The sequence below is a fragment of the Squalius cephalus genome (genome assembly GCF_949319135.1).
Source record: "Squalius cephalus genome assembly, chromosome: 6".
NCBI lineage: Eukaryota > Metazoa > Chordata > Actinopteri > Cypriniformes > Leuciscidae > Squalius > Squalius cephalus.
This window is the reverse complement of record NC_137127.1, coordinates 45886981-45913000: the sequence shown is the minus strand read 5'-3', so window position 1 is coordinate 45913000 and position 26020 is coordinate 45886981. Positions and strand designations below refer to the sequence as shown.

The 26020-nt window shown below is 39.4% G+C and overlaps 2 protein-coding genes and 1 long non-coding RNA gene across 4 annotated transcripts in view; 1 reads left to right on the top strand and 2 right to left on the bottom strand.

The window, feature by feature from the left end:
• The window catches only part of LOC307159786 (uncharacterized protein), a 68438-nt gene extending 53757 nt beyond the window's left edge, over positions 1–14681 (top strand). Inside the window, exons 3-4 of one of the 2 annotated variants that reach the window (XR_013821446.1) lie at positions 12095–13186; positions 13816–14681. Coding sequence is in view for 1 of the 2 variants with exons in the window: in XM_079873400.1 (XP_079729526.1) it covers positions 12184–13020 (837 nt within the window). In the remaining variant the exon portion in view is untranslated. Of the gene's footprint in view, positions 1–12094 lie in introns of both variants that reach the window. The other variant, XM_079873400.1, reaches the window with a different exon arrangement.
• Positions 178–859, bottom strand: gemin7 (gem (nuclear organelle) associated protein 7). Its single transcript, XM_079874602.1, has 2 exons — positions 801–859; positions 178–699 (listed from the first exon to the last, which is right to left on the bottom strand). The coding sequence occupies exon 2, from the start codon at positions 691–693 to the stop codon at positions 316–318; it is 378 nt and encodes a 125-aa protein (XP_079730728.1). The 5' UTR covers positions 694–699; positions 801–859; the 3' UTR covers positions 178–315.
• A 1227-nt stretch (positions 14682–15908) lies between the features above and the next one.
• On the bottom strand, positions 15909–16811 carry LOC307159791. Its single transcript, XR_013821450.1, has 3 exons — positions 16667–16811; positions 16136–16246; positions 15909–15971 (listed from the first exon to the last, which is right to left on the bottom strand). It is a non-coding gene; the product is annotated as an uncharacterized lncRNA (long non-coding RNA).
• Between the last annotated feature and the right edge of the window lie 9209 nt (positions 16812–26020).

Sequence of the window (26020 nt, the reverse complement as noted above, 5' to 3'; positions counted from 1 at the left end):
ACCTTTGATTTTAATAAAGTATTAGTAAATATTGAATTAATATGAACTAAGATTAATAAATGCTGAAGAAGTATTGTTCATTCTTCCTATTAAGTATGAACCTTATTGTAAAGTTTTACAAAAAATATTAAGGAATCTTTGATTTAAAAAAAAGAAAGAAATCATAATACAATTCTGAACATTGCAAACGTTTATTACAAACAACAGCATGAAAAACAAATTAAGCGACGAGAAGGTTCTTTGAACCCATTAAACGTTCGTGATCATCACACAATCTCAACACGTCCAGCGCCCTCCAGCGGCTCAGCTCGACTCTCACAGCTCAAACGAGCATGCAATCACATCCTGGCATCTCAGGAGAGCTTCTTTCTGGACACCGAGAGGAGTTTCCAGACCAGACACCTGGAAGTTCAGCACGTCTATGTCCGAGGCCCCGAACCTCGCGCGCACGCGCACTTTCTCGTGCATGTTGAACTCGACTTGTTTGTCAGTCATCAGTAGGAGAGTCCGCAGAAATCTCTCGCGCAGATCTGAGCGCAGTCGCTGCTCCTCTTCATCAACAGCTGAAGATGAGGATGAGGAGGAGAGTGTTGTGGGACACAGAGCGATGAAGCGCGGGGAGTTCGGGTCGAAACCTCGGCTGTTCGGGTCCGGGCCGCGGGGAAGCCGGAGAACACTGACGGGGGTCTTCATATTGATCTGTTTAAATAACACACACATCACGAACTTGCATGTGCTAATGGTGACTTTACTGTAAAGGTATAAAGTGGCATCCGTTGCAGCATCTGCTGTTTACATACCTCACTCAGTATGAGCGCTGCATCTGCATATCCGGTTTGTATTTTCAAAATAAAAGTCACCAAGCAGGGCAAAAAGAAGTCACTAGACAAGGCGTTATGAAATCAAAACGTACAATTGGTATTATTTTTTTGTGTGGAATATTGCCGTTTTTATTATGAATTATTTATGCATGCACAACATTATTTTTCCATAATTTTTTGTTTGATACAAATCTTTTGTTTGATACAAAAGTAAAATATCTTACAATAAGAAAATACCGCTCCACCCCAGCAAACTTTACAAAGTTGCAGAATTGTCAGACAATGCAGAGGAGTAAAGAAAAAGGAGTTTTTTTTTAAACAATAATAATTCAAATAAAATACAATTTATATTATAAATTATAGGCCTACCACAAAAAATAAAAAATTCTTACATATACACTTGTGTCTGTCTACAAATAAAGCAATAATTAAACAAATAAATAAATAAATAAAGTTTAACTTCAAAAGAAGGAACGAATGATTGACGTGTCAAAAGCAACACTCTCCCTCCATGAAATCAAAATGGACAATTCTTTTTTTTAAATGGAATATTGAGGTATTTGTTTTAAATGATTTATCTGTGCACATCATCATTATACTTTTTTTAAATTCATGTTCCTTGTAATCTTGAATCAGAAAATCTTCCCCTCCCTCTTGTAGCATCTCTTCTCTTCTCTGATGATGTGGGCGGGGCAACCTGTCACTCACATGAGATCAGCCAATAGCAAACCACAACCATCCAATCAATTCCCCACAGATAAAATCAAGCCCCGCCCACATTTTTTTTTTTTCTTCTTGTTCCAGAAGTGTTTCACTCGGATATACGTCACAATAGGGGCTGTCGCACCGGAGGAATCTTTTCATAGTTCCTACAACTATTGGCGAAAGTACCTCGATGTTGCCGTGTTCGCACCGCAGGAACTAGGAATGACTTTAGTTCTATAGTAACTATTTTGGAGGAACTAATTTACTAGGGTCTAAACCAGCACTATAGAGAGCCTAAGTCCCTTCAGTAAAGTTAGCTTCATTAGCTTCATCAAACTGCGACTTTCTTGACTTTAAAATGTATCTTTTAAATTGACAAACATCATATGTGTAATTCAGGGCACAATTCAGACGAGATCAAAATATTTGTTGTCTCTCGCCATTGACTACCATACAATATTTTTTTCCGAAATAAGGTCCCTGTCATGGTGTCAGGTTGTGTTCTCCAGGTGTCCACTAGATGTCCTCCTTCCCCACGGTGTCTGTCACATTTTGAACTACATTCCCCACGATCCTTGTCTCTTCATTGCACTCAACTGTCCCTTGTCACTAATTATTGCACTCAGCCAATTCCCCATTAGCATTGTCTATGTTCCCTCGTGTTCTTCTTGATGCCTGCCTGAGTTCTCTCCTGTGTTTCCCACCACGGGGTTGTTTTGATTGTAAGTTTGTCTTGTTTATTTAATAAATTCCTTTTACGCACAGTCCCATGGTGGTTCACCGGAAGGGGAGGGACTTAGGCTCTCTATAGGAACTATACGTGACATTAGTGTTCGCTGATTGGCCGAACACACCAGCGCCCGCCATTAAAAAAAAAAAGGCTGTGTACACACATTATACTAGCTTATATATTTACTCCAGAAACTAACTCTACGAACATGGAAAACAGTGATAGATGGGCCTATAACCTTTACGCTGAGGAGAAAATCCAACGCACCTTTTGAGGGGACCAAAAGAAACATGATTACAGCTCAACTAGCGACACTGGACACCAACCACACGGCAAACGCTAATAACGTTTCATATACTGTCTTTCTGTGTATAACAGTTATATCTAATAACAAGGGCGTAGGTTTGATTTTGAAATTGGTGGGGACGGGGACATCCCCTGAAGCTGAGATGCATCTGTCATTAAAGGGATAGTTCACGCAAAACTGAACATTCTGTCATCATTTACTCTCCCTCAAGTTGTTTTAAACCTGTATGAATTTCTTTATTCTTCTGAACACAAAAGAAGATATTTTGAAGAATGTCGGTAACCAGACAGTTGATGGACCCCATTGACTTCCATAGTAGAAAAAAACCCCCTCAATACTGGTTACTGACATTCTTCAAAATATCTTCTTTTGTGTTCAGCAGAAGAAAGAAATGCATAGAGGTTTGAAACAACTTGAGGGAGAGTAAATGATGACAGAATATTCATTTAAAAGTGAACTTACAGAAATGAACTGTTGGCATATTTGTTTCACATCAATAATGTCCAGTTTGTCCTGTTGGACATGACACACAGCAATACTGTTAAGTGTCACTTGTGACCATTGTTCTGAGCCATGTTTTCAGTGTCCTAAGAGCACTGAAACTTCTTTCAGCCTCAGCTGATGAGACTGGGATGACAAGGGTTTCATCTTCATCAAACAGTCCTCATTATGTCTGTAAAACATAACATTGTCTTTTTACAGACAAATCATTATGTCTGTAAAAAGTCCCCATAAAACATAAAAACACAACATTGCTTGGTCTTGTTGAAATGAGAGGACAGCTCATTTCAACAAGACCAAGCAATGTTGTGTTTTTATGTTTTATGGGGACTTTTTACAGACATAATGATTTTATACTGTGCAAACGGTATATTATACCCCCTTACACTAACCCTGCCTATCACAGAAAACTTTCTGCATTTTTACATTTTCAGCTGTTTTCCAAAAAATAAATAAATAAATCCCCACAAGGACAAGTATTTTGGATATTGCCATCTTTGTGGTGACATTTTGTCCCTATAATGTAGTGTTACACACACACTTAAGCATACACAATCTCTCTCTCTCTCTCTCTCTCTCTCTCTCTCTCTCTCTCTCTCTCTCTCTCTCTCTCTCTCTCTCTAACGATTGTCAAACTAACGATTGTTCGCCACTTATCCCGCGATTGTAATACAAAACTGATTTGTCCCGCATTTTTGTGCACAGAACTGTTGATTTCTCCCTAGCTTACCGCATCTAGGTTTCCTTCGGAGGAGCATTACCGCTTCACACCAGAGCCTCTCACAAGTTAGATAGAAAAAACAAAGCCAATCAGTTTAGCGATGTGTGTTAAGAGGGCGGGAGATATTAACTGTTTGTGTACCATGAATTGCGCATTTTTCTCAGAACGCTCTTGTGATTTTAATCTAAATAAAATGTTTCCTGATTAAATAAAATAAGCCTAATACATAAAAACCACAAGACACAACCGGACAACAGTGGTTATATATAAATATATTTTAAGTTTTGATCGAAATTATTGATAGGGACATATCAGTGTCACTGAATATTGGTAGGGACACGTCCCTAGCGTCCCTACTAAATTCTACGCCCCTATTAGACAGGACAGGTAGACAGATCGCAAACTAATGAACACGGAGAATGCGAGCACTGTTTGTTTGCTTAGGCTCTGGCTGGCGTTCCTACTGGCGGTGCGAATGCAACCAGAAAACGTTTAGTTTTACAGTAACTACATGGTACTGTAATTGTGTAATACAGTGCATTACTGCAAGCTAATCATTACACTACTGTAATTCTTTTTATTTGTACTGTATAAATTAGATTTCATAATTTTGATATAGAATTAATTTTATTTTTATCCTACATAAGTACTACTGACATACAAATAAATTATACAAAATGATTACAAAATAAAAAAAAATTTATTTAAAACATTTCATATATATCACAAAATATGTAAAATGCTGGAAATGATGGGTTACATTTTTACACATTAATGGGTGAGTTTTTGTGTTAATGATTTTAGCAAAGTAAATTTGTCAGAAAGGTTAGCACAAAGATGTGTAAACGTGTTAAAGCTACACTGTGTAACTTTTTAAGTTGATTCTTAGCAAAAAACACTTTGTTCTATCAAAAGTATATGTGCTCATTCATGTGTAATTACGTCCACCAACTAATAAAGTATTCTCGTAAGCGTAAAATCTGCCTTTTATAATACATACGAGTGAGTCACCTGAATGGCGGCAGCCATGTTGCGCCTCCATCTTGAAAATACATTCGCCAAAGAGGGACATACCTGGAAATTCAAGCTTCTCCTTTCGCGTTTTACACTCAGTGGCACCGTGACGAATGCGAGGGGGAGATTACTCGCGACTGCCGGCAGATTTGAAATAATACGGCCATCGTAGGAGTTAAAACGCCCTCGGAATTGAAAGGAACAGAAACTAATATTCACTGGGTAGTCAATTTCACCGCTAGATGGGGGAAAATATCACACAGTGTAGCTTTAATTTAACACATTATGTGCTGTCCTTCACTGCACACATTGTTAAAAAACATAAATAAAATCCTAAACAAAACGTTAGCATTTGACAAAATGAATGTAGAGTTATTGGTTGTTTAGCTTATACAATTATTATAATGAAATATCAACCATTACATTCATAAAACTGCAGAATATAAATACATTAAGCAGTCAAAAAGGAAATGTCCAACAAAACACAGTTCTTTTCACAATACATGACACATAACCCCACCTTCAAAATAATTTCACTTATTTACAAAAATGTGTTGGATTCGTGTACACTGGTGGCCAAAAGAAGTATTTAAGTCTCTTAATGTTTTTGAAAGAAGTCTCTTTGATGCTCAAGAAACATTTCTTATTATGATCAATGTCTGACTGTCTACTCCTCCATCTTTTCCACAGCAGAAGTAAAAGTCATCATCAAAATAATCTTTAAAAAGCCAACACAATGTTTTTGTCCACCTTTGCGAATAAATGAACTTCTCCAAAGATTGGTTCCTGTTCAGAACTTGACTGACAACATCAGAATGTTCCCTGGTCTGTGTGTGTGTCCTTAAGAGGAGATCCCGGTTCTAACCATAGACTGTAAAAAAATATGGACGTAGTGTCCGTGACGTCACCCGTAGGTTTCTGAAGAGCATTTTTGAAGTGGGCGGAGCCGGCCGTCGCCATCTTGGCCTTGCGTCACTCCCGGATAACAGAAAATGGGCAAAGAGGCGGGGCGTGAGTGGAGCTGAGGAGCCTGGCTATCTGAAATCACGCCCACCTAGCTCGACGTGATCGAGTTAGCTCAGGCTAGGGAGGTAATGCTATAACGTTATGCTACTGACAGTACCAAGTCTGCGACTGCACAGGGCCTTGCGCTAAAGTGACAGTTGATGATGTAAAGCCAATTAAAAGTTCCTGTTTTTGCCCTTCGAAATATTATAATAGTTAAAAGACATAGCTGCAAGTGAGACTGTGTATCGTGATTCTGTACTATTCTGCTAGTTGAAAATGTATTATGCAGTAACTATTACTCTGAGAGAGAGTGTGTGTGACAGTGATTTATGTGCATAACGTTACATGTCAGTCACTCTTTTTTTATAGTCTATGGTCCGTCAGCGCGGCATCGCTCGTCAAGTTCGTAGAGAGCTTATTCAGTCCATTTTAAATTCTGATTTTGGCCGCCTCTCAAATGGGTTAAACCATAGATATATTGCCTATGAAGTTCAAGTAAATGCGCTAGAAAATCCGCGCTCATTCAAGGATGTGCATTTATTGCATGACGGAGAAAGCGCCGACACCTGCAGGATTTCACCTGACGGTACATAAGCATATTATAATCAATCTGTTCCGTGAGAGCAGAACAAGCCTTTATTGACGTTTTTAAATCTGAAAACTCCAAAAAGCAACGAAATTGTCAGACATCCATTAGTGCATGTTCACAGAGGGAAACAACTGAAATGCAGCGCTGGTTGTTCTCTCGAACGATACTCGACGACAACGACCGAATCCAAAGCCGTAGGCGAAGTAATGGGTGTATTAAATTGTATGAAATAATTCCGAAAAAAAGCACAAAACACTGCAGAGAGGTGGCAAGTTCAGCAGTAACATTTGCTGAGGTGAAGTGACGGTGAAGTAACAGCAGACAAACGGCTAGCATTGACATCAGCGGCAATCCACCTGTCACTCAAGTGGCCACACCCTTAATTATGCAGAACTTTAAGGATTAATCAACTAAACGGATGAGTTATAAAAAAATTCACCCCCCTCACAGTTGTCATGAAGGGCAAAATTAGCTGTATAGACCAAAGCCACATACAGACACCAGGCTGTAAACATGTTTTTTTCTGCTGTAAAATTTGGCATTTTAACATGGGGGAGATACAGATTTGACACACTTTTGACACGAGCCTCAAGCGGCCAGTCAACGAATTGCAGTTTAACTCACTTCCGTGTTGGTTTCAAGAGAGAGACGGGGAGGTTGCCGCTTGGTTCTAACACTATCCACCTTTTTCCTGGTTAGCGAATTTACCCATGATTCATAGCGGATTTGAACCGGAAGCCGGTTGTCCTTTTCTGGTTCGAAGCTTGTGTACGTTTGATAGCTTGTAGCTTACTAGCTTGTTTGCTGTAAAAGCCGGTGTTTCTCAATGGATGAAGCACAAATAGACAAATAACGGAGGTGGATACACACCATGGATGTTTTAACTAGTCGCGACGACAGTACCGTAACAGTCTCTCATCCATCCCTTATGACGGAGTGGCTAGATGACATGAAGCAATGGCCCGATGTTAGCTACATCGACGTTGTTAATTACCTTTTATTTTCTGAAGGGGTTGATGGCGAAGAATTGCGTAATTACAAAAGCACAGAAGCTTATACTTACTTGCACAGTAACAAAATAGGTACAGTATTGTTGAAGAAGCACAGCGGCTTTATATTTTTGAAGGCAGCAGTAGAGCCCAGTCAGAGTGTCAATAATGCTAAACATACAGCATGGGTAATGCTGAGGGAAAGTGGAGTCATTGAGACAGTCGGCTGCTCTTGCATTGCCGGGTTAGGGAAGTCATGTAGCCATGCAGCAGCTATTCTGTGGAAGGTAAAAATAAAAAACTACATATGCACAGCTTTTTTACTTTTACACTTGTAATTTAATAAACTGCTTTCATGCTAACATAACTGCTAACATGCTTACTGTCTTTGTTAATAGCAATGTTAATAGTAAGTGGATAAATAACCAAGATAAATCACCAAGACAGTGTTGATGCCATCATTGCAGGTGCAAAATGCAGTGATTGGTGGAAAGACAGGGCTTGCATGTACAGATGAGCAGTGCAGGTGGGATGCAGGGACATCAAAGAACCTTGAGCCTAAACGTCTGAGTCAGATTAACTTCAGGCACCACAAGGCAGAACAGCAATACAGTGTTAGGGTTGTATCCAGTCAACCACTCCCAAATACACCACATCATGTGTCACACAAAGACTTCAGAGACAGTGTGGACAAATCCACCCTCCAACCACTTTTTGTCCTGAAGAACACATTATTAGGGAAGTGTTATAATGCCTCACCATCAGCAGAACAACCTAGCACTAGTTACAGTGCAGTTGATGACAAGATTCTTCAGCCACATCAGATACACAATAATGAGCTTAGCTGTAACCCATGCAAGGCATTCTACCAGGCATATGTTGAAGTTAGTGATGCCCAAGCAGCTCAATTAGAATTAGAAACCAGAGAGCAAAGTGCCTCTGATTTGTGGCACAATTGTAGAAAAATTAGACTTACAGCAAGTTCTGCAAAAAAGGTTCCCTTCCATGCAACCACAAGCAGTGACAAATTTCTATGTGAGCACATATACCCCTCATTTCGTGGTAACTATGCGACTAACTATGGAAAAGCAAATGAATATAGAGCTTGCCAAGAGCTAAAAGAAGAGGGCATGAGCATTACGCATAGGGGCACTGTTGTAAGTGTCCAAGAACCATGGCTCTCTGCCAGTCCTGATGGGGTCATTGACTCATGTGTGCTACTGGAAGTAAAATGTCCAGTGCCAACCCAGCTCATGTTAACAACATTTAAACACAACTTATTCTGATATCATGGCACTAACAACTTAGTTTGTTATCAAGTTCGAATGCTAGCAACTTAGCACGTAGAGGTTAGCCGCTGAACAGGAAACACAATACCGGAAAGCGGAAGTAGGTCATTGCCCATTGGTTGCTGGAGAAACAGGCGGATAGAGATCGCTAAGACATGTGACCAAATGGGCGGCAACCTTATCAGAACGCAAAGAATTATGGGTATGTTTGGCAGGCTAGTGTTCTGGCATAAAAATAATGAAAAATTAGCGTGAAAAACAGAATATAATCCTACAAAATGCAGCGGGCTAAAGAAAACACTGTCGGACCATACCGCCTAAAACTAAATCCTAATGCAAAAAACGAGATATGACGAGAAAATAAAGGGAATCAAAGGACTGGATCCTTACGAGCAGAGCGACTGGTCAAGGGACGTCAAACTGTTGCCCAACTTCCAGCACCCATATATATACAACTATATGATATTATGTGTTAGTGCATACACACACGAAGTTTTCAGTAACTGAAAACTGTCGTCCGTTCAAAGGTATGCTAATGTTTTAAGCACCACACTCCTCGCTCTCCCCGCGGAGAGGCGCGGGCGCGATCGAACAGTGGAAACATAAAAACATACTCTGTCATTTTGTTCAATTGTGCAAAGTGTTAACTTATATTTGTGTACACTCGCAATAAAACACAACATTGTGCTTTTGTGAAACTGTAAACTCTTGTCAAACTGTAACCTACAACTGTCACCCAACCAAAATCTCTCTCTCTCTCTCTCTCTCTCTCTCTCTCTCTCTCTCTCTCTCTCTCTCTCTCTCTCTCTCTCTCTCACACACACACACACACACACACACACACTATTTAAAAGCAAAAAATATTTATCCAACCTCATTTAAAAACAGTCTGTCAATGCCATCTGTAGCGACTGAGACAAATCAGACACAATTATTTGGCATATGCACAAACAAATCTTTAAAAAACTTCCATCTGAGAGCTGTGGTCCTAACCCCCCCCCCCCAGGCGGGGCAAAAGGGGACTGGTTGCCATGGTAAACTGATAGGTTTATCTGATAGGATCTGATAGGATGTTTTTTATGACTCTTAGGAATGCTAACAAGTAACTAACTCTGCCACAGATATCAGAACAAACTCTCCTGCGTTCATTTAATCGTAGACAAACGGATCTATAAATGAACATGCATCCCAGAAACTGTGTGAATGATTTACTGGCTTGTGTATGTATATACTTTGATATATATTTGATTATACAACCAAAACGGGACTCTCACATAATTCTCGCTGAGAAGGAGAGATAAACCCTATTAATCATATGTATTCTATGCATAACCTCTTGAGAAATGTGTAGACATGTATCTAATCTTCCCACCTCATGATTTTCAGACTACGGTTTACCAAAATCAGATGTGTGGCGTATTTGGTCTCTATAAACTCCAATCTGTGTCCCCAATTTGTTAATTTACATTAAATTTTGCTAACTTTGTGACACATTAGAATTATAAGAATCTTGAAGATTCTTCTCTTAAACACCCAATGAAAGTACACATTGCAAATGAGCATGCTTGAACAAAGGTCATAAAAAAGACATTTTCCCTCCAAAGGAAGACACTTCTTATTGGCTCTTATACCTCCAAATGGGTGTGCCATCTTCACGCTTTAAAAATCACTGACCACAAGATCCGTCGCTCTTAGCTCTTGTCCTCGGACCTAAACTGCAGCTCCAAGTGAATCATGTGGGGGAGGGGGGGCCCTGCAGGCCTCTGCAGGCCGAGTCAGACTGCCTTTCTTAAATCCAACCAAGAAGGAAACGGACAACTCTTGCCTTAAGGATGCCGTGTGTTCCAGCATGGCCTCAACAGGTCCAGGGCAGGAGGCTTCGAAGCATCCAGGACATGTGCTCACTCCAGCATCAAGGACAACTTCAGGAGTTCAGTGACGTCATTCAACACGGACGAAGTCCCTCGCAACTCTCACCATGTGCTCTTTGTGTCCTGCCGGCCCAGAGCGTGTAGGCCATAATCTGCACTCCAGCCATGAGAACAGCGACAATACAAGTTCATCCTATCTTCTTCATCCAACGGAGAAGAAACGATTGCAACTTGCACCATGACTTTTGACCTTCACGGACCCCCCAACGGACTCATTTTTCAACCACTTCAAGAATTGTCCAGGATTGCAACTGACCATGCAAGTAAATCAATTTAATGAGGTGCTCTGAAAATGATTAGCTGATGGTTCTTTTCATACTGAAATAGATCTTGCTCCATAGTTCTATTTCCTGTTTTCACCCCTTTACCTATGCATGTATGTATGTATGTATGTATGAATGTATGTATGTTTGTTTAGTGTTAGTTATGTTTGTGATTTTAGTTAATAAAACTTGTGCACAATTATGAATTTGATTTCTGATCATCTGTTTGCATACAAAGTCCCTTTTACGATCTTGATACAGTTTTCTCTAATTGCTGTACATGCTAAGGAATAATTCTTTTTCAGTGACCATGAAATATACCCTTTTCTTAGAATAAATGAATAATCAAAGCGTTCGTTGGAACTGATTAATTGATTGTAATATTAATTGGCTTACCTCAAAGTTAATCTAATTAACTGACCCAAATATTTAGTAATTATGGATTATTATTAATATTTCCCCTTTGAGCTAATATCGTTACACATCTTTTGGACATTCATCATATTGCATTGGTTTTAATTTCTTGTCCTCAAACAGAGCTCTAATCTGTTTATTTTTAAGTTACACTTAGATTAAAAAAGAAAATCAAATGTATTTTAATGGTAGTATTATTTTATACAGAAATAAATTATTTATAATTAAGATGAGAATAAAGTTACTGTTAATTAAAATATTAAGGAAAACAAATATATTGATCTGAAATATAGCAAATTAATTTTAAATTCATTTAGGTACAATTATCAAACATATCTCAAAGTCTTTTTATTAATTTAATTAATAAACTAATTATATAAAACTATTGTCAGTGCACTACAGATAAACTGGTTCTATGCCTTTACTTTATTAATAAAACTTATTTAAAAAATACAAGGCTTAAGACATTTATTTTCCTTTGGTGGTCCAGCCTGAGACACGCACGATAAGGGTCAGGAAGGGTCGGGGTAGCTAAGGGCTGCATTAAGAAAGAGGGGAGGGATGAATGATGTAAAGGTGATGAATGGTTTACATGTGGGGGCTGGGGGCAGTGTGTTGTATGTAAGAAGGGAGTGAGTTTACTGGTGTTGTGGACAAATCAGTGTAGTATGCAGGTAAGCCCATCCATCCCCAGCCCACTTCTAACCACATTGTACCCCTGATTGGCTGCATGCATCAAATAGCTCAATGTGTCTTGCTAGTACTGTTTTGTATTTCTCTACAAGATATTAATAATGCTTTTATTGTCTTAGGTGAATCACTCCATGCGAGCCAGAAGCCCCTACAGCCATGGGTCATACTTGCAGCATGTGGAGAAGTGGAGAGCGCTCACTGCACTTGTATGGCTGGCGTGGCAGAGAAGTGCGCACATGTGGCAGCCCTCCTGTACAAGATCGATACAGCTGTGCGTCTGCGGGGAAATGTGACTCCAACAGATGTTGAAGCATACTGGGTGATGCCCTCCAATATAACCAAAGTGCAGGGAGTGCCTGGCCATTCTATTGATTTTACAACAAGCTCAGCCCGAAAAAAGGCACTTGATCGGTCAGTCTGTGGAGACACCAGCACAGCACCCAAGATCCGGACCCGCTCAGGTGGCACATGTTTACCGCAGAAGACACTTGACGATTTAAAATCCCTCACAGAACTCATGCATGCACACAGGTCCGGACTGTGCTCTGTAATGGAGGAATTCTGCCACCTCTATGCTGATCCCATTCAGCCATGTATCCTGCCCAAGTCACTGCTGCGTCTTCGCGACCCACGAATGGATGGCTGTGACTTGTCAGTCCTGCTTCAACACTGTGAGGGCCTGACACACCTTGTGGCAGTGACAGCCACAGAGGCAGCTGCACTGGAAAAGAACACAAGACAGCAGCACAAGTCTGACATATGGCACAGCACACGGGCTGGAAGGATAACCGCCTCCATCATGCACGCTGTTGTCTCCACCTCCATAACCAGACCAGCAAAGTCAACTGTGGAGAAGGTGTGCTATCCACAGAAACCTTCACTGAGACAGACTGACAATGGCCCAGAGGCCATTAAATGGGGGAGAGAAAATGAGGATACGGCAAGGGTCTCCTACATCACACAGACGGAGCTGCGGCACAGGGACATGAAAGTGGAACACTGTGGGTTCATAATCAACCCTTCTTTCCCTGAAATAGACTCCTGATGCACTTGTGCATTGTGCATGTTGCGGGAAAGGATGTGTGGAGATTAAATGCCCTTTTAAGCACCAGGACCATAACATTCTGCAGGCATGTACTGACAAGGAGTTTTGTCTGCAGTTCATAGAAGGAAGGATGGAGTTGAAGCAGACCCACAAGTATTACAAACAGGTACAAACTGAAATCTTTTTCATCGAGTCACAGTTCTGTGACTTTGTTGTTTGGACGACCAAAAGCCTTGCAACTGTGCGTGTCATGCCTGATGTAGAACTTTGGGAGACGCTTTTGTGCCAACCGCACAAATTTTTTTTTTACAAGGTTGTCCTACCTGAGCTTGTTTTTTTTTATTTATTTTTTTATTTAACCTTTATTTATCCAGGTAAACTGTTTGAGAACCACTTCTCATTTACAAACATGACCTGGCCAAGAGGCTACAGGAATAAATAGGGACATACTGTACAACTGTACATAGTCAAACACATGACACATAGAACAAGCAATTTAATTAAAAAAAGGTAGACAACAAAGAAAAAGAAAAAGAATAAAGTGCTTAAATATGTGTGTATAAATATTGGTCATAATTGTCAGCAGGAACAAGAGTCAACTATGTAATTTTGGAGGTTTTGCTTAAAGGTGGAGATTGGGATCAGAGATGTAAGTTTCAGGGTATTTTGTAGTATGTTCCAGTCATGTACTGCTGCAAAGCGGAAGACATTACGTCCAAAGGTAGTAGAAGTGTGTGTGTGTGGGGGGGGGGGGGGGTACTAAATTTAATCAAATTACTTGATCTTGTGTGATAGGCGTTATGAGCAGCATGAAGAAGAGATGACAAATAGAGAGGTGTCTTGCCCAGGATTGTCTTGTATATGAAGAGAAACCAGTGATGGAGCCGCCGGGTATAAAGGGAGGGCCAGCCCACCAGTTTATACAGGTCACAGTGATGAGGGCTTGTAGCCCATCACTACATTCAACCCCCACCCCCTGTGCCTTCAGCTGAGCTACCTGTGCCATCAGCCGATTCCCAGCCCACAGACAAACCCAAAAAACGAGCACAGAACACAGTCAGAAAAACATTGGCCACATTACATCCAGGTAAAACACCCAAGCACAAGGTTGTCCAACCAGCCCCTACCAGCACCCCCCCTTCAGCAGACCTACCTGTGCCTCCAGCTGAGCTACCTGTGCCATTATTTGATTCACAGCTCACAGACAAAAACAAAAAACGAGCACGAAAAAACACAATCAAATTGGCCACACTGCAGCCAGGTAACACCCCCCAGACCAAAAGAAGGGCATGTGAAAAGGCTGTGTTGTGGTGCATTTGCAGACAGCCTGAAGAGCTTGATGACATGGTTGCTTGTGATAATCAGAACTGTCCTATACAGTGGTTCCATTTAGGTTGCGTGGGACTCAGCAGCGCACCAGCCAGACAAGAGTCATGGCAATGCGATGCTTGCACATGTCTGTGACTTATCACCCACAACCTACCTCATACATTTCCAGTTCTTTTCTATGGATTCTTTATAATGTAAATGTCTTGATCTAAATGTATTTACATGTTAAATATGTAAAGAAACTGAAATTAAGTTGGTTGTTACTAATATTCAAGTTATGTAATTGAGTTTGTAATTGTGTTAATACAGATAAAGGAGGCAGAATTTCATTCAATCTTTGTGTATTTTATTTACAGAGATGCCTAAAAATCATTACATGTGAGAAGATACATTACAAAATCTTTTGGAAAACCAAAAAAACATATTTACATATTAGATGGGAGCATGGTGTATAATTCTAACATGACGGCTTCACAACAATACTTGGACACATATTGGTCAAAGCACAGCACACAACCACAATTTTATTTAGCAAAGTCTTATACTCCCCCTCACAAGGCACCACAAATCCCAGGCGTATTGTGTCATTTAATATGTTAAACTTAGAGCGCATACACCCTATCACTCGTTCCACGTGGATCCTGACATGAGCTAACTTCCTGGTCTCTTCCACATCTTTTGCATTAAGTTGGCTGTGGCCCCTGGTGAAGGCAGGTATTTTGAGCGTAGCACCCATAAGGGCAACACTTTCTTTAATATCAAATCCACGGTCCGCTAACACTAGGTCTCGAGACCTAGAGGCGAGAGCGAGAGCTTCTGAAGAAAGCCACAGTTCTCGGTGATCTGCTTATCACTGGCACGCGCCCCCCCCCCCCCACCCTTTGGAAATGAAAGAGATGGTGTTATGCCAATGAGATATTTCATTGTGTGCCTGCTTTTATAGTTTGAATATGTCTGTGCCTTTGCACGTAGATTTTGTGCCCTTTCAATGAAAAGCTCGAAGCAGTCAATAATAACAGTAACACGATTCCCAAACATCTCTACAAACTGATGTGGCATGCTTGCCTGTATACAATGTCGCTTTGGCCAGTACACCAAAGGGCTGAGGTGTGCATGCAGTACACTGATGGTCTCAATGAACAGATTGGATGCGGTTTGTCGGCTAATGTCAAAGAGGTGTGCAACATGTTCGACAGGCAGATCAAGTCTTAAGCGCATAAGGGTCAGGAGGAGCATTTGAAAATGGGAGAGTTTTCTTTCTTTTGTTTTTGATTTTGGTAGACTAGGAATGACTTGCATCAGCACACCATTCAATAAACTGAAAGATGGAAGGCCAGTGTAGTACTTCACCTTTGAATCATTGTCTTTGAGAAAATTCTCATCCAGGGCCTTTTTGGAGAGCTCTCCCTTCAGTTTTCGATTCTCCTCCTGCAAGCAGATTATTTCTTTGAGTCTGAGGCCACACATGGTGCACTTCTGCTGTTCTTCTGCATTCCACATTGGAGCACCATCGTCCCCTGATGTTTCAGTTTCCATATCATCCTCTCTCCCTGCATTGTCTGGGGCTGGTGGTAGGGGCTGAGTCTCTTGTCCTTCCATCTCAGCCACAGGTGCAGAGTAGTCTAATTGCAATAACAATAAGAACAGTGCCTAGGGCCCACTGTTTTCAAAACAGTGCAATCTGGATAAAAATGACTTACACTTAGGTTCAATCCTTTGTCTAGATAAAGAAACACCATTGGACATAAATATAATGAGTCTACTTGCGTCTGTTACCAATATTTACCTGGGAACAAATGTGCTGCTTCATTCAACTCAGTCTCATGACCGGTGAGGACAGTGCCCGGCGATGGGGGTGGATTCACGGGACCTTCCATCTCAGTTGCAGGTGAAGTGTCTGACAGTAACAATAAAAAGAAATTGTGTCAAATCACAACCTCTATTCCTAAGGAATCCAGATTAGCTATACACAGGGGGCAATATACAGTACCGTTCAAAATGTTGGGGTCAGTAAGTTAAATGTTTCTTGAGCATCAAATCAGCATATTATAATGATTTCTGAAGGATCATGTGACACTGAAGACTGGAGTAATGATGCTGAAAATTCAGCTTTGATCACAGGAATACATTACACTTTACTGTATATTCACATAGAAAACAGTGGTTTTAAATTGTAATAATATTTCACAATATTACTGTTTTTTTTTTAAATAAATGCAGCCTTGGTGAGCAGAATATACTTCTTTTAAAACATTAAAAATCGTACTGACCCCAAACTTTTGAACGGTAGTGTATATTGTATTCTTTTACTATTTACCTGGGTATAAAGGTGCTGCATTATCCAACTCAGCCTCGGGACCAGTGTTGTCAGTGCCTAGCGATGGGGGTTGCTGTTTTTGTGACCTCGTCGTCGCTCTTCTCCTAAACTGCTTGAACCGGTCTGTGTTCGTAGCTTTGACCTCAGTATGGCCGATGTACAGAGAAGGGGCCCAGTCAGGATCACACTCCCAACATTTCATAGGCAGGTTTGCCTGCAAACACAGTCACCAAATAAATTGCTATGTAGCCTAGATGTACAACATTTAAAACTGATTAACGTTACGCTTTAGTACATTGGTAACTTAAGCTCATTTTCTAGCCATTTCATGCTAGTTAACAGTTAACATTGGCCTAACATCAAATCTAATGGTCTGGTTAAGTCAAACAAAACACGCTGGTTATTTGCCCACAACATGACATTTACAGAGAGTAATTGTAACTTACCTTTGTGAAAATGCTTTGAACACACCATCATGTGTGGTGGAGTGTTATTGAAGGTTATCTTGGGCCTCCTTGCTGCTATCCATGCCATTTGTCGCCTTTTTGTCACCTCTGAAACATGGCTTGTACTATTATTTTTCCACGCTGGAAAACGATAAAAGGATATTCCGTTCTTAAGCTTTATGCCACTTCTATCGTGAGAACGACTATTGCAGTTTATAACACAGCAGGTAGACGGCATCTTGAACACTGCGTTCTTCCCTCCATGCAATGAAGTTTGGCGCCTTATGTTTGTGCCGCGGATTCCCAAAATGCTTTGCGTTCACCACTGGGAATACGTCATGATGACGACACATTAGCAAGCCTTATATGAGAGAGAGAGAGAGAGAGAGAGAGAGAGAGAGAGAGAGAGAGAGAGAGAGAGAGAGGTGGGGGGGAGAGAGAGAGAGAGAGAGAGAGAGGTGGGGGGGAGAGAGAGAGAGAGAGAGAGAGAGGTGGGGGGGAGAGAGAGAGAGAGAGAGAGAGAGGTGGGGGGGAGAGAGAGAGAGAGAGAGAGAGAGGTGGGGGAGAAAATTCCATATTAGTGTCAAATTATTTTTAACCTTGTTTTTTTACATTTTTATTATTATTTTTACTATAACTTAAGAATAAATATTTGTAAACAGCTTTTGTCAATAGCAATAATCAAACATTTCAGATGAACTCAATTAAATTATGCCAGATTAAATTTTAATACTTACATATCCTAAATTCTGTCCAAAAATGCTGAGATCCGTAGAGAGAAAGACGATGATTTAGCCCATGTCTGCAGTGAAGGGGTTCCTGTTTGAGACAAATACACAGTAAGACACATGCAAGAAATCACTGAGTGATGATCGTTCTCCTTCCTACAGTAGTTAACCCACCTGTGCGCTAATAGTAGGACCTTCCTGGTCAGGATCCAACAAAAGACAGTCAGAACCCAGTGATATTACACTGGATGTAATATCTATAAAGGCTGTCTATAGATTGTGAAATTAAACATTTCTCGCTGTTAGTGTGTTTTTTAGTTAGCTTAGATAATAGCATAGCATACAGCTAACGTTATCCGATGATCGTGCTATGAGCTTTATCTGAGCTTATACTGCACTGATACTGCCTTACCGTATTCACAGCAATTCGTAATGCAATTATAATTATGTAATTATTTTTTATCGCAATAATCAGCGCAGTATGTTACAAGTACACTTTTATTTATTAAAAGAACCATAAAATAATGTTTATTTGTGTATATTACTATTTTTCTTATTAACAGTTTAGACATTTAAATAAATGACAGAATGCTAGCTATGTTTTGTGGGTATAAATATTAATTGGTTGTCTAGCCTTGACTAAAGAACAGTATAATAAAATTATGGAATCACAAATCTTAATGTGATCAATCAAACCCCTTAATTCATATAAAAATCTTTTATTTTAAAGAAAAAACATTTTTAAGTATGTTTTGTGACAAAGTTATTTGTTATTAAGCAATAGGGCATAATATGCTTTTTTTTTATTACAAGCATGTCATTTGTGTACTAATGCATATGATTTATGTCATAATTAATTCTTAATACAGAACATCATACAACACAATAACATTTAATGTAATAAACCAAACCAAAACGTATATAAAAATTAAATTAAATTACACAATACAACACAAAATGAATTCAACAGAATTATGAGATGTAATATATTACATTTTTATTAACACAAAACTACAAGCAAAATGCACATCGTTTTAGGACATTTATAGAGCTTTTTAAAATACACAACAATACAAAGCAGCTTTAAACAGACATACTTTTGTATGTCTTTACTTTCCTAAATACTTTTGTGACAGTCTTCTGGCTATACGTTGTGAAGATTTAAAAACAATTGATGTTGAGTTAGCTGTGTTAAAATATTTAATGAACTGTAAGGTTAAAGTTTTTTGAGAGTTAATGAGACACAAATAGATGCAGTGTCTTTTGCTGTATGAAAAGTCAAATCTTTAGTTTGAAGTAAATTCATGTTGTATGTGCAGTCAATTCTTTGTGGAACCATCCTAAGGCCTAGATGATGCAGTCAGTCAATTTCCCCTTTGCATGGTGGGGTCGTGACCTGGTAGGCGAGGAGGCTGGACTAGGTGTCATGGATGGACTGGCATGAGGGAACTCTGCAAAAACACACAAACATGCTGCAACACATCACGTGCAACTGTACACTTGCACAGTCTTTAGTGCTATGGGACATCACTCACTGTTTTTGCTTTTGAAAAAGTGTTTCAACAAAAATTACATTTACATAATCAATTGCATATAATCATTTATTTTTTAAGCAGTTCCAATCACCTGCTTTGAGGTGTTGATGGCATGCACCACATCCTCCAGGTTTTCGTCCCAGTCATTCTGCAAGCCATTGCAGTACTTTGACAATGCCCTCTTTATAGTCTGATTAGTCCTCTCATCCTGTCCATTTGACTGAGGGTGGTAAGCTGACGTGCTTCACACCCAATTCCTTAAATATGTCCTCATTTAGATGTTATCAAAAAGGTATGCAAGACATGGTAGATTCTTATAATATATAGCCAAAAAATGTAATAATAAAATGTAGTCGATACATTTATAGTCGATTGTCGAGTTCACGCGCGTGATCATAGGTAACTAAACCTATGCGCGTGAACTCGATAATCGACTACTTTGGACTTCAACCGAAAACAGGATGTAAATACAGGTATTTGCGCTGGCTTAAATAACATCATTTTTATCCATTTCTTTCACATCTACTGCAGTCAGATTCACTCATGTTCACTCTGAAGGAATCACTCACATGACCTGTGCACTTGTAATGACACATCAAGGATGTTAAGAGGCTAAAAGCAGGTTTAAATATTGCCCCATTGAAGTCAACAGGGTGCAAATTTTAAAAAGAGGATAACACGGTGTAGGCAACACCGATTTTTGTCGTTGTTCTCTGTACTGACAGCACTCCAAATTTACAAAAAAATGAGCTGACAACGCCTGACAATTCTCTTGCGTCCGTTGTCGGCGTTCTTTCGGTAAACTCCACGCTCCATGTACTCCTTCACCTCAGCATGCAACGAAAACTGTAACATAACTTTAATGCAAAACAAAAGTAATGATATTAGGTTGATTAAACGTATATTAATTGTGCAGTCAATCGATCCAAAAAATTAACTAGATTAATTACACTTTTGTTCTGATTAATTGCGGTTGATCGCAATCATAAACACTCAAGTTTCAGTAACACTTGAAGGGTGCAGAAAGTGTTGTAAATGCCTTGAATACACATAGACCATTTGTAACAGGTAAGTGATGAATAGTTTACACTTTAGATTAGGGGATGCATAAAGTGTTGTAAATGATTTATTCATGCATTTACACATCTATAACAGGTGTTGAACACTGTAGTGTGTAGTGTAGTGTAGTGTAGTGTGTAGTGTAGTGTGTACTGCAGTGTAAGTGCTGACTGGTGAGGGTATAGACAGCTGTCTTCTGTAGTGTGTAGTGTAGTGTGTAGTGTAGTGTAGTGTAAGTGCTGACTGGTGAGGGTATAGACAGCTGTCTTCTGTAGTGTGTAGTGTAGTGTGTACTGCAGTGTAAGTGCTGACTGGTGAGGTTATAGACAGCTGTCCTCTGTAGTGTGTAGTGTAGTGTGTACTGCAGTGTAAGTGCTGACTGGTGAGGGTATAGACAGCTGTCTTCTGTAGTGTGTAGTGTAGTGTGTAGTGTGTACTGCAGTGTAAGTGCTGACTGGTGAGGGTATAGACAGCTGTCTTCTGTAGTGTGTAGTGTAGTGTAGTGTAGTGTGTAGTGTAGTGTGTACTGCAGTGTAAGTGCTGACTGGTGAGGGTATAGACAGCTGTCTTCTGTAGTGTGTAGTGTAGTGTGTACTGCAGTGTAAGTGCTGACTGGTGAGGGTATAGACAGCTGTCTTCTGTAGTGTGTAGTGTAGTGTAGCGTGTAGTGTAGTGTGTACTGCAGTGTAAGTGCTGACTGGTGAGGGTATAGACAGCTGTCTTCTGTAGTGTGTAGTGTAGTGTAGTGTGTAGTGTAGTGTGTACTGCAGTGTAAGTGCTGACTGGTGAGGGTATAGACAGCTGTCTTCTGTAGTGTGTAGTGTAGTGTAGTGTAGTGTGTAGTGTAGTGTGTACTGCAGTGTAAGTGCTGACTGGTGAGGGTATAGACAGCTGTCTTCTCTGAAACACATGGAGTCTTTAACCACTGTTCACCTGATGTGAGCAAAACATACAAAAAATGTAACAATGAACATTTATGAAACGCATAGTCATGTTTCATAAATAATTAGTTAATCATTTACTAATCACTTGTAAATTACTTGTAACGAAATTTACAAAACATACATAAGATGTTAGTATATCACTTGCTAATAATTTATGAATGTTTTGTAAATGATTAGTTCATCATTAACTAACCACTTATTAATGACTTACAACTGAACGTTATTATAAAGTGTTACCCAAGTTTCTATACGTTTTAACTATATTTTATTATTTAATAACTTCACATTTAATCTCCAGATTAATGTAGAAACAACATAAAATAACTAAATAAAGACATTATATTTTAAATACTTGTTTAATGACATATTTTTTTATATAAATGAAGGCCAGTATCACTGATACTAATACAGCTACTGATGTCTTGATAAATATGGGAAATACAAAGAAATTGAATAAAGCGATCAAACACTCTGCACTGCATAATTTATAATTTAGATATAAATGAATCCTTATTAAAGCTACAAAGGTTCTTTAGTTAGGAGCAGTGAGTCATTTTCTCTGTTCCCATTGTTATTTGATTGACCTCGAGTGAGACAGCTATATTGGGTGCTGTCCCTTTAAGACCTGCCATTGCCGACTGCCAATTACTACTGCGCAGTGCGCACCATGTAGTGCGCGTCTGTCAGGACACGTGTGTGTCTTTCCGCGCTCAAATGTTTTAAAACCATTTGCTTTAATAGCATGATCAATGTAACGCTAGCTAAAGGATGACTGAAAAAAATAAAATAACTTGGATAGCACGAGTTATTAATATATCAAACTCGCTTTGATGTATTTATGCAAGTGCCTATAACGTTAACATTACACAAGCTGAGGCCTTTAATTTTTAATTCTTCATTCGGCAACAAAGACTTTCGTCCAAATTGTATTAGGCCTATAACATTGCAAATAGTTTTTCCGAAAGAAAAGCATGCTCATGTAAGAATTATGAACTTAGTTTTAAGTATCTATAACGGTAAAAATTATTACAGGCCGATAATTGCGTTAATATTAAAATATAACTACAATTAAACATTATTAAAATACACCGGGTGATGGATATACTTACTGAGATGTTGGATGATGAGGAAAAAAAAACAGTAATTAATGTGAAGTTATAATGATAATTAAATTGTATTTTTGAATTAAGTAAGGTAAATGTATTGGTCGCAGAGATGAAATTGTCCAGAGATGTTTGGTCACAGAGATGAAACTGTCCAGAGAGATGCTCAGATGTCCAAAGATGAAATTTTGGTAGAATTTCTGACGAAAGGGACCTGTGAAACATGACAATCGTATATATAGTCCCACATTTTTAAAAAAAGTGATGAGGCATTCTCATTGGTCATTTTCAAGTGTCTTTAAAAATGACAATATTTTATTGATGAGTCGCGTTAAATTGTTTTTAAAAACCTGTGTAACATATATACACTCACCTAAAGGATTATTAGGAACACCATACTAATACTGTGTTTGACCCCCTTTCACCTTCAGAACTGCCTTAATTCTACGTGGCATTGATTCAACAAGGTGCTGAAAGCATTCTTTAGACATGTTGGCCCATATTGATAGGATAGCATCTTCCAGTTGATGGAGATTTGTGGGATGCACATCCAGGGCACGAAGCTCCCGTTCCACCACATCCCAAAGATGCTCTATTGGGTTGAGATCTGGTGACTGTGGGGGCCATTTTAGTACAGTGAACTCATTGTCATGTTCAAGAAACCAATTTGAAATGATTCGAGCTTTGTGACATGGTGCATTATCCTGCTGGAAGTAGCCATCAGAGGATGGGTACATGGTGGTCATAAAAGGATGGACATGGTCAGAAACAATGCTCAGGTAGGCCGTGGCATTTAAACGATGCCCAATTGGCACTAAGGGGCCTAAAGTGTGCCAAGAAAACATCCCCCACACCATAACACCACCACCACCAGCCTGCACAGTGGTAACAAGGCATGATGGATCCATGTTCTCATTCTGTATACGCCAAATTCTGACTCTACCATCTGAATGTCTCAACAGAAATCAAGACTCATCAGACCAAGCAACATTTTTCCAGTCTTCAACTGTCCAATTTTGGTGAGCTCGTACAAATTGTAGCCTCTTTTTCCTATTTGTAGTGGAGATGAGTGGTACCCGGTGGGGTCTTCTGCTGTTGTAGCCCATCCGCCTCAAGGTTGTGCGTGTTGTGGCTTCACAAATGCTTTGCTGCATACCTCGGTTGTAACGAGTGGTTATTTCAGTCAAAGTTGCTCTTCTATCAGCTTGAATCAGTCGGCCTGTTCTCCTCTGACCTCTAGCATCAACAAGGCATTTTCGCCCACAGGACTGCCGCATACTGGATGTTTTTCCCTTTTCACACCATTCTTTGTAAACCCTAGAAATGGTTGTGCGTGAAAATCCCAGTAACTGAGCAGATTGTGAAATACTCAGACCGGCCCGTCTGGCACCAACAACCATCCCACGCTCAAAATTGCTTAAATCACCTTTCTTTCCCATTCTGACATTCAGTTTGGAGTTCAGGAGATTGTCTTGACCAGGACCACACCCCTAAATGCACTGAAGCAACTGCCATGTGATTGGTTGATTAGATAATTGCATTAATGGGAAATTGAACAGGTGTTCCTAATAATCCTTTAGGTGAGTGTATATATTGCCCTTTCGTTGTGTGCAAAAATATTGTAGATGGTAAAAAAAAGTTATCTCTAATAAGTTTTTTTTTTGTAATGTACAAACGGCATGGCAATATCATTACATCTTTGCATTAGAATATACAGAACAGGTGCATAAAAGAAATACAAATACAACAAGAAAAATGATAATCATAGTATTAAACAAAAAAGATTGAAAGGTTAAAGGGGCTTGGTTGTGTTTTTGTTTTGTAAATAATATTCTTCTTTAATGCAAACACTATTTATTGCATTATTTTTCATCACTTTAAGGGCGTTTATATAAGACATAAACTCATTAAGAAGTTGTCTCTCATTTAAAACTCTTCTCATTTATAACTCATTTATAAGTAAAGTAATATATTACAAGTAACATGCATTACATAATAAGATCACTTTTTGATGTTACGAGTAAAGAAACGCATTACAATAACGTACATTATGAAATCAGATTACTTTTTGATGTTACGAGTTAAGTAATGCATTACAAGTCACATACATTATAATCACATTACATTCTAATAATACCAAATACATTTAATTACAGTAAAAAAAAAAAGTATTTTCAAAAACAATATTCACAGTATAAGTATGAATTGTAGCTGAAATGTAGCCATTGATGCATGAGGTCCACTATAGTGGACAGATGATTAATCAGATCTAAAATCAAAACTTGGAAAATGTAACTGGGTCATTATAAAACGTGCCATTTCCCACTTTTAATGTTTGATTTTCAAAGTACTGTTTTGAAAATCTTTAAGCCCCTTTTTGGATGAAGTAGAACCTTACCTCTCAGGAAAATGTGGCGTGCCATCTCAGGCTATCTTATTTTTTTAATTTTTTCATATAACCAACATAAATGTGTGTGTTTGGTCAACCCTGTTACCGACATATTAATTACTTTTTGAAAAGGTTTTAAATACATATATAGAACAAATCTGATATACTGATACTGTGAAAGATAAACCCCCCCTTGTTACATTTAAGAGTGTTTGTGAATTGAGAATATTGAAAGTTTTTTTTTTTTTTTAGTGGATGAATGCGTTCATTTCCAAATAACACTCGAATGGAAACAAAAATAAAACACCTCAATTCAATTTTGAGTGGATTATTAGCCTCTCTTACTAAACATTTACAATTAGTTGATTACATTTTTATTTTCATTTTTTAAATGATATTAGAATATTATACAAGTAACAGGGTTGACACATCAGTAACAGGGTTGACAACAGTTACCGTATTGGTTATACTGCTTGTTTGAGTTACAGTTATGGGTGTAATGGAGTCTTAATTGGACATTCATAAACCTTTAATTTAACTTGACTAATCACCATATTTTGGAGACTGCTCTATTGAGGTAGTCCAAATAGGTGGTTCGTGGACAAACGCCCATACAAATAAGCTGCCATTGGATGCATAGTGCCCCCGAGGGACCGTAGGGCGAATATGGATGACAATTGGCCATTAAATATCACTTTGTGATAACCCCTGCACTAATCTGTTGCCCCGGGAGTAGGTGTTATACGGACACCTTTAGGGGGCGATAATGGGCAAATGCCCCCATAAACCACCCATAGACCCCCCCCCCACGACCCCTAAGCCACTCCCACATCCCACTATTAGTCCAATAACCCACTAAATGTCCAATTGACCCCCCCACCCCCCACTCCCAGGCCACGCCCCCCATCCCGCGAACCCACTATTTGCTCGCCCCAGGGCCCAAGTATGGAGCACCAACTCGGCTTGGTTCCAGAGATACCGCTGCCACCAAAGTCAGTCCACTTTCGCATCCCCAATAGCGGCTGAAATTTTTCACCTTTGCTCTAGAGCCCTGTGCTTTTGGTATGTCACTCGGGGCGGGCCCTGGGGTCACTGTGCCAAATTTGGGGCCCCTGGGACCTTTCTATAAAACTCCAACTCGGCAATTAAT

Excerpts from the sequence above, each read along its gene's own strand:
- gemin7 (XM_079874602.1), bottom strand. The coding sequence starts at position 693 with ATGAAGACCCCCGTCAGTGTTCTCCGGCTTCCCCGCGGCCCGGACCCG.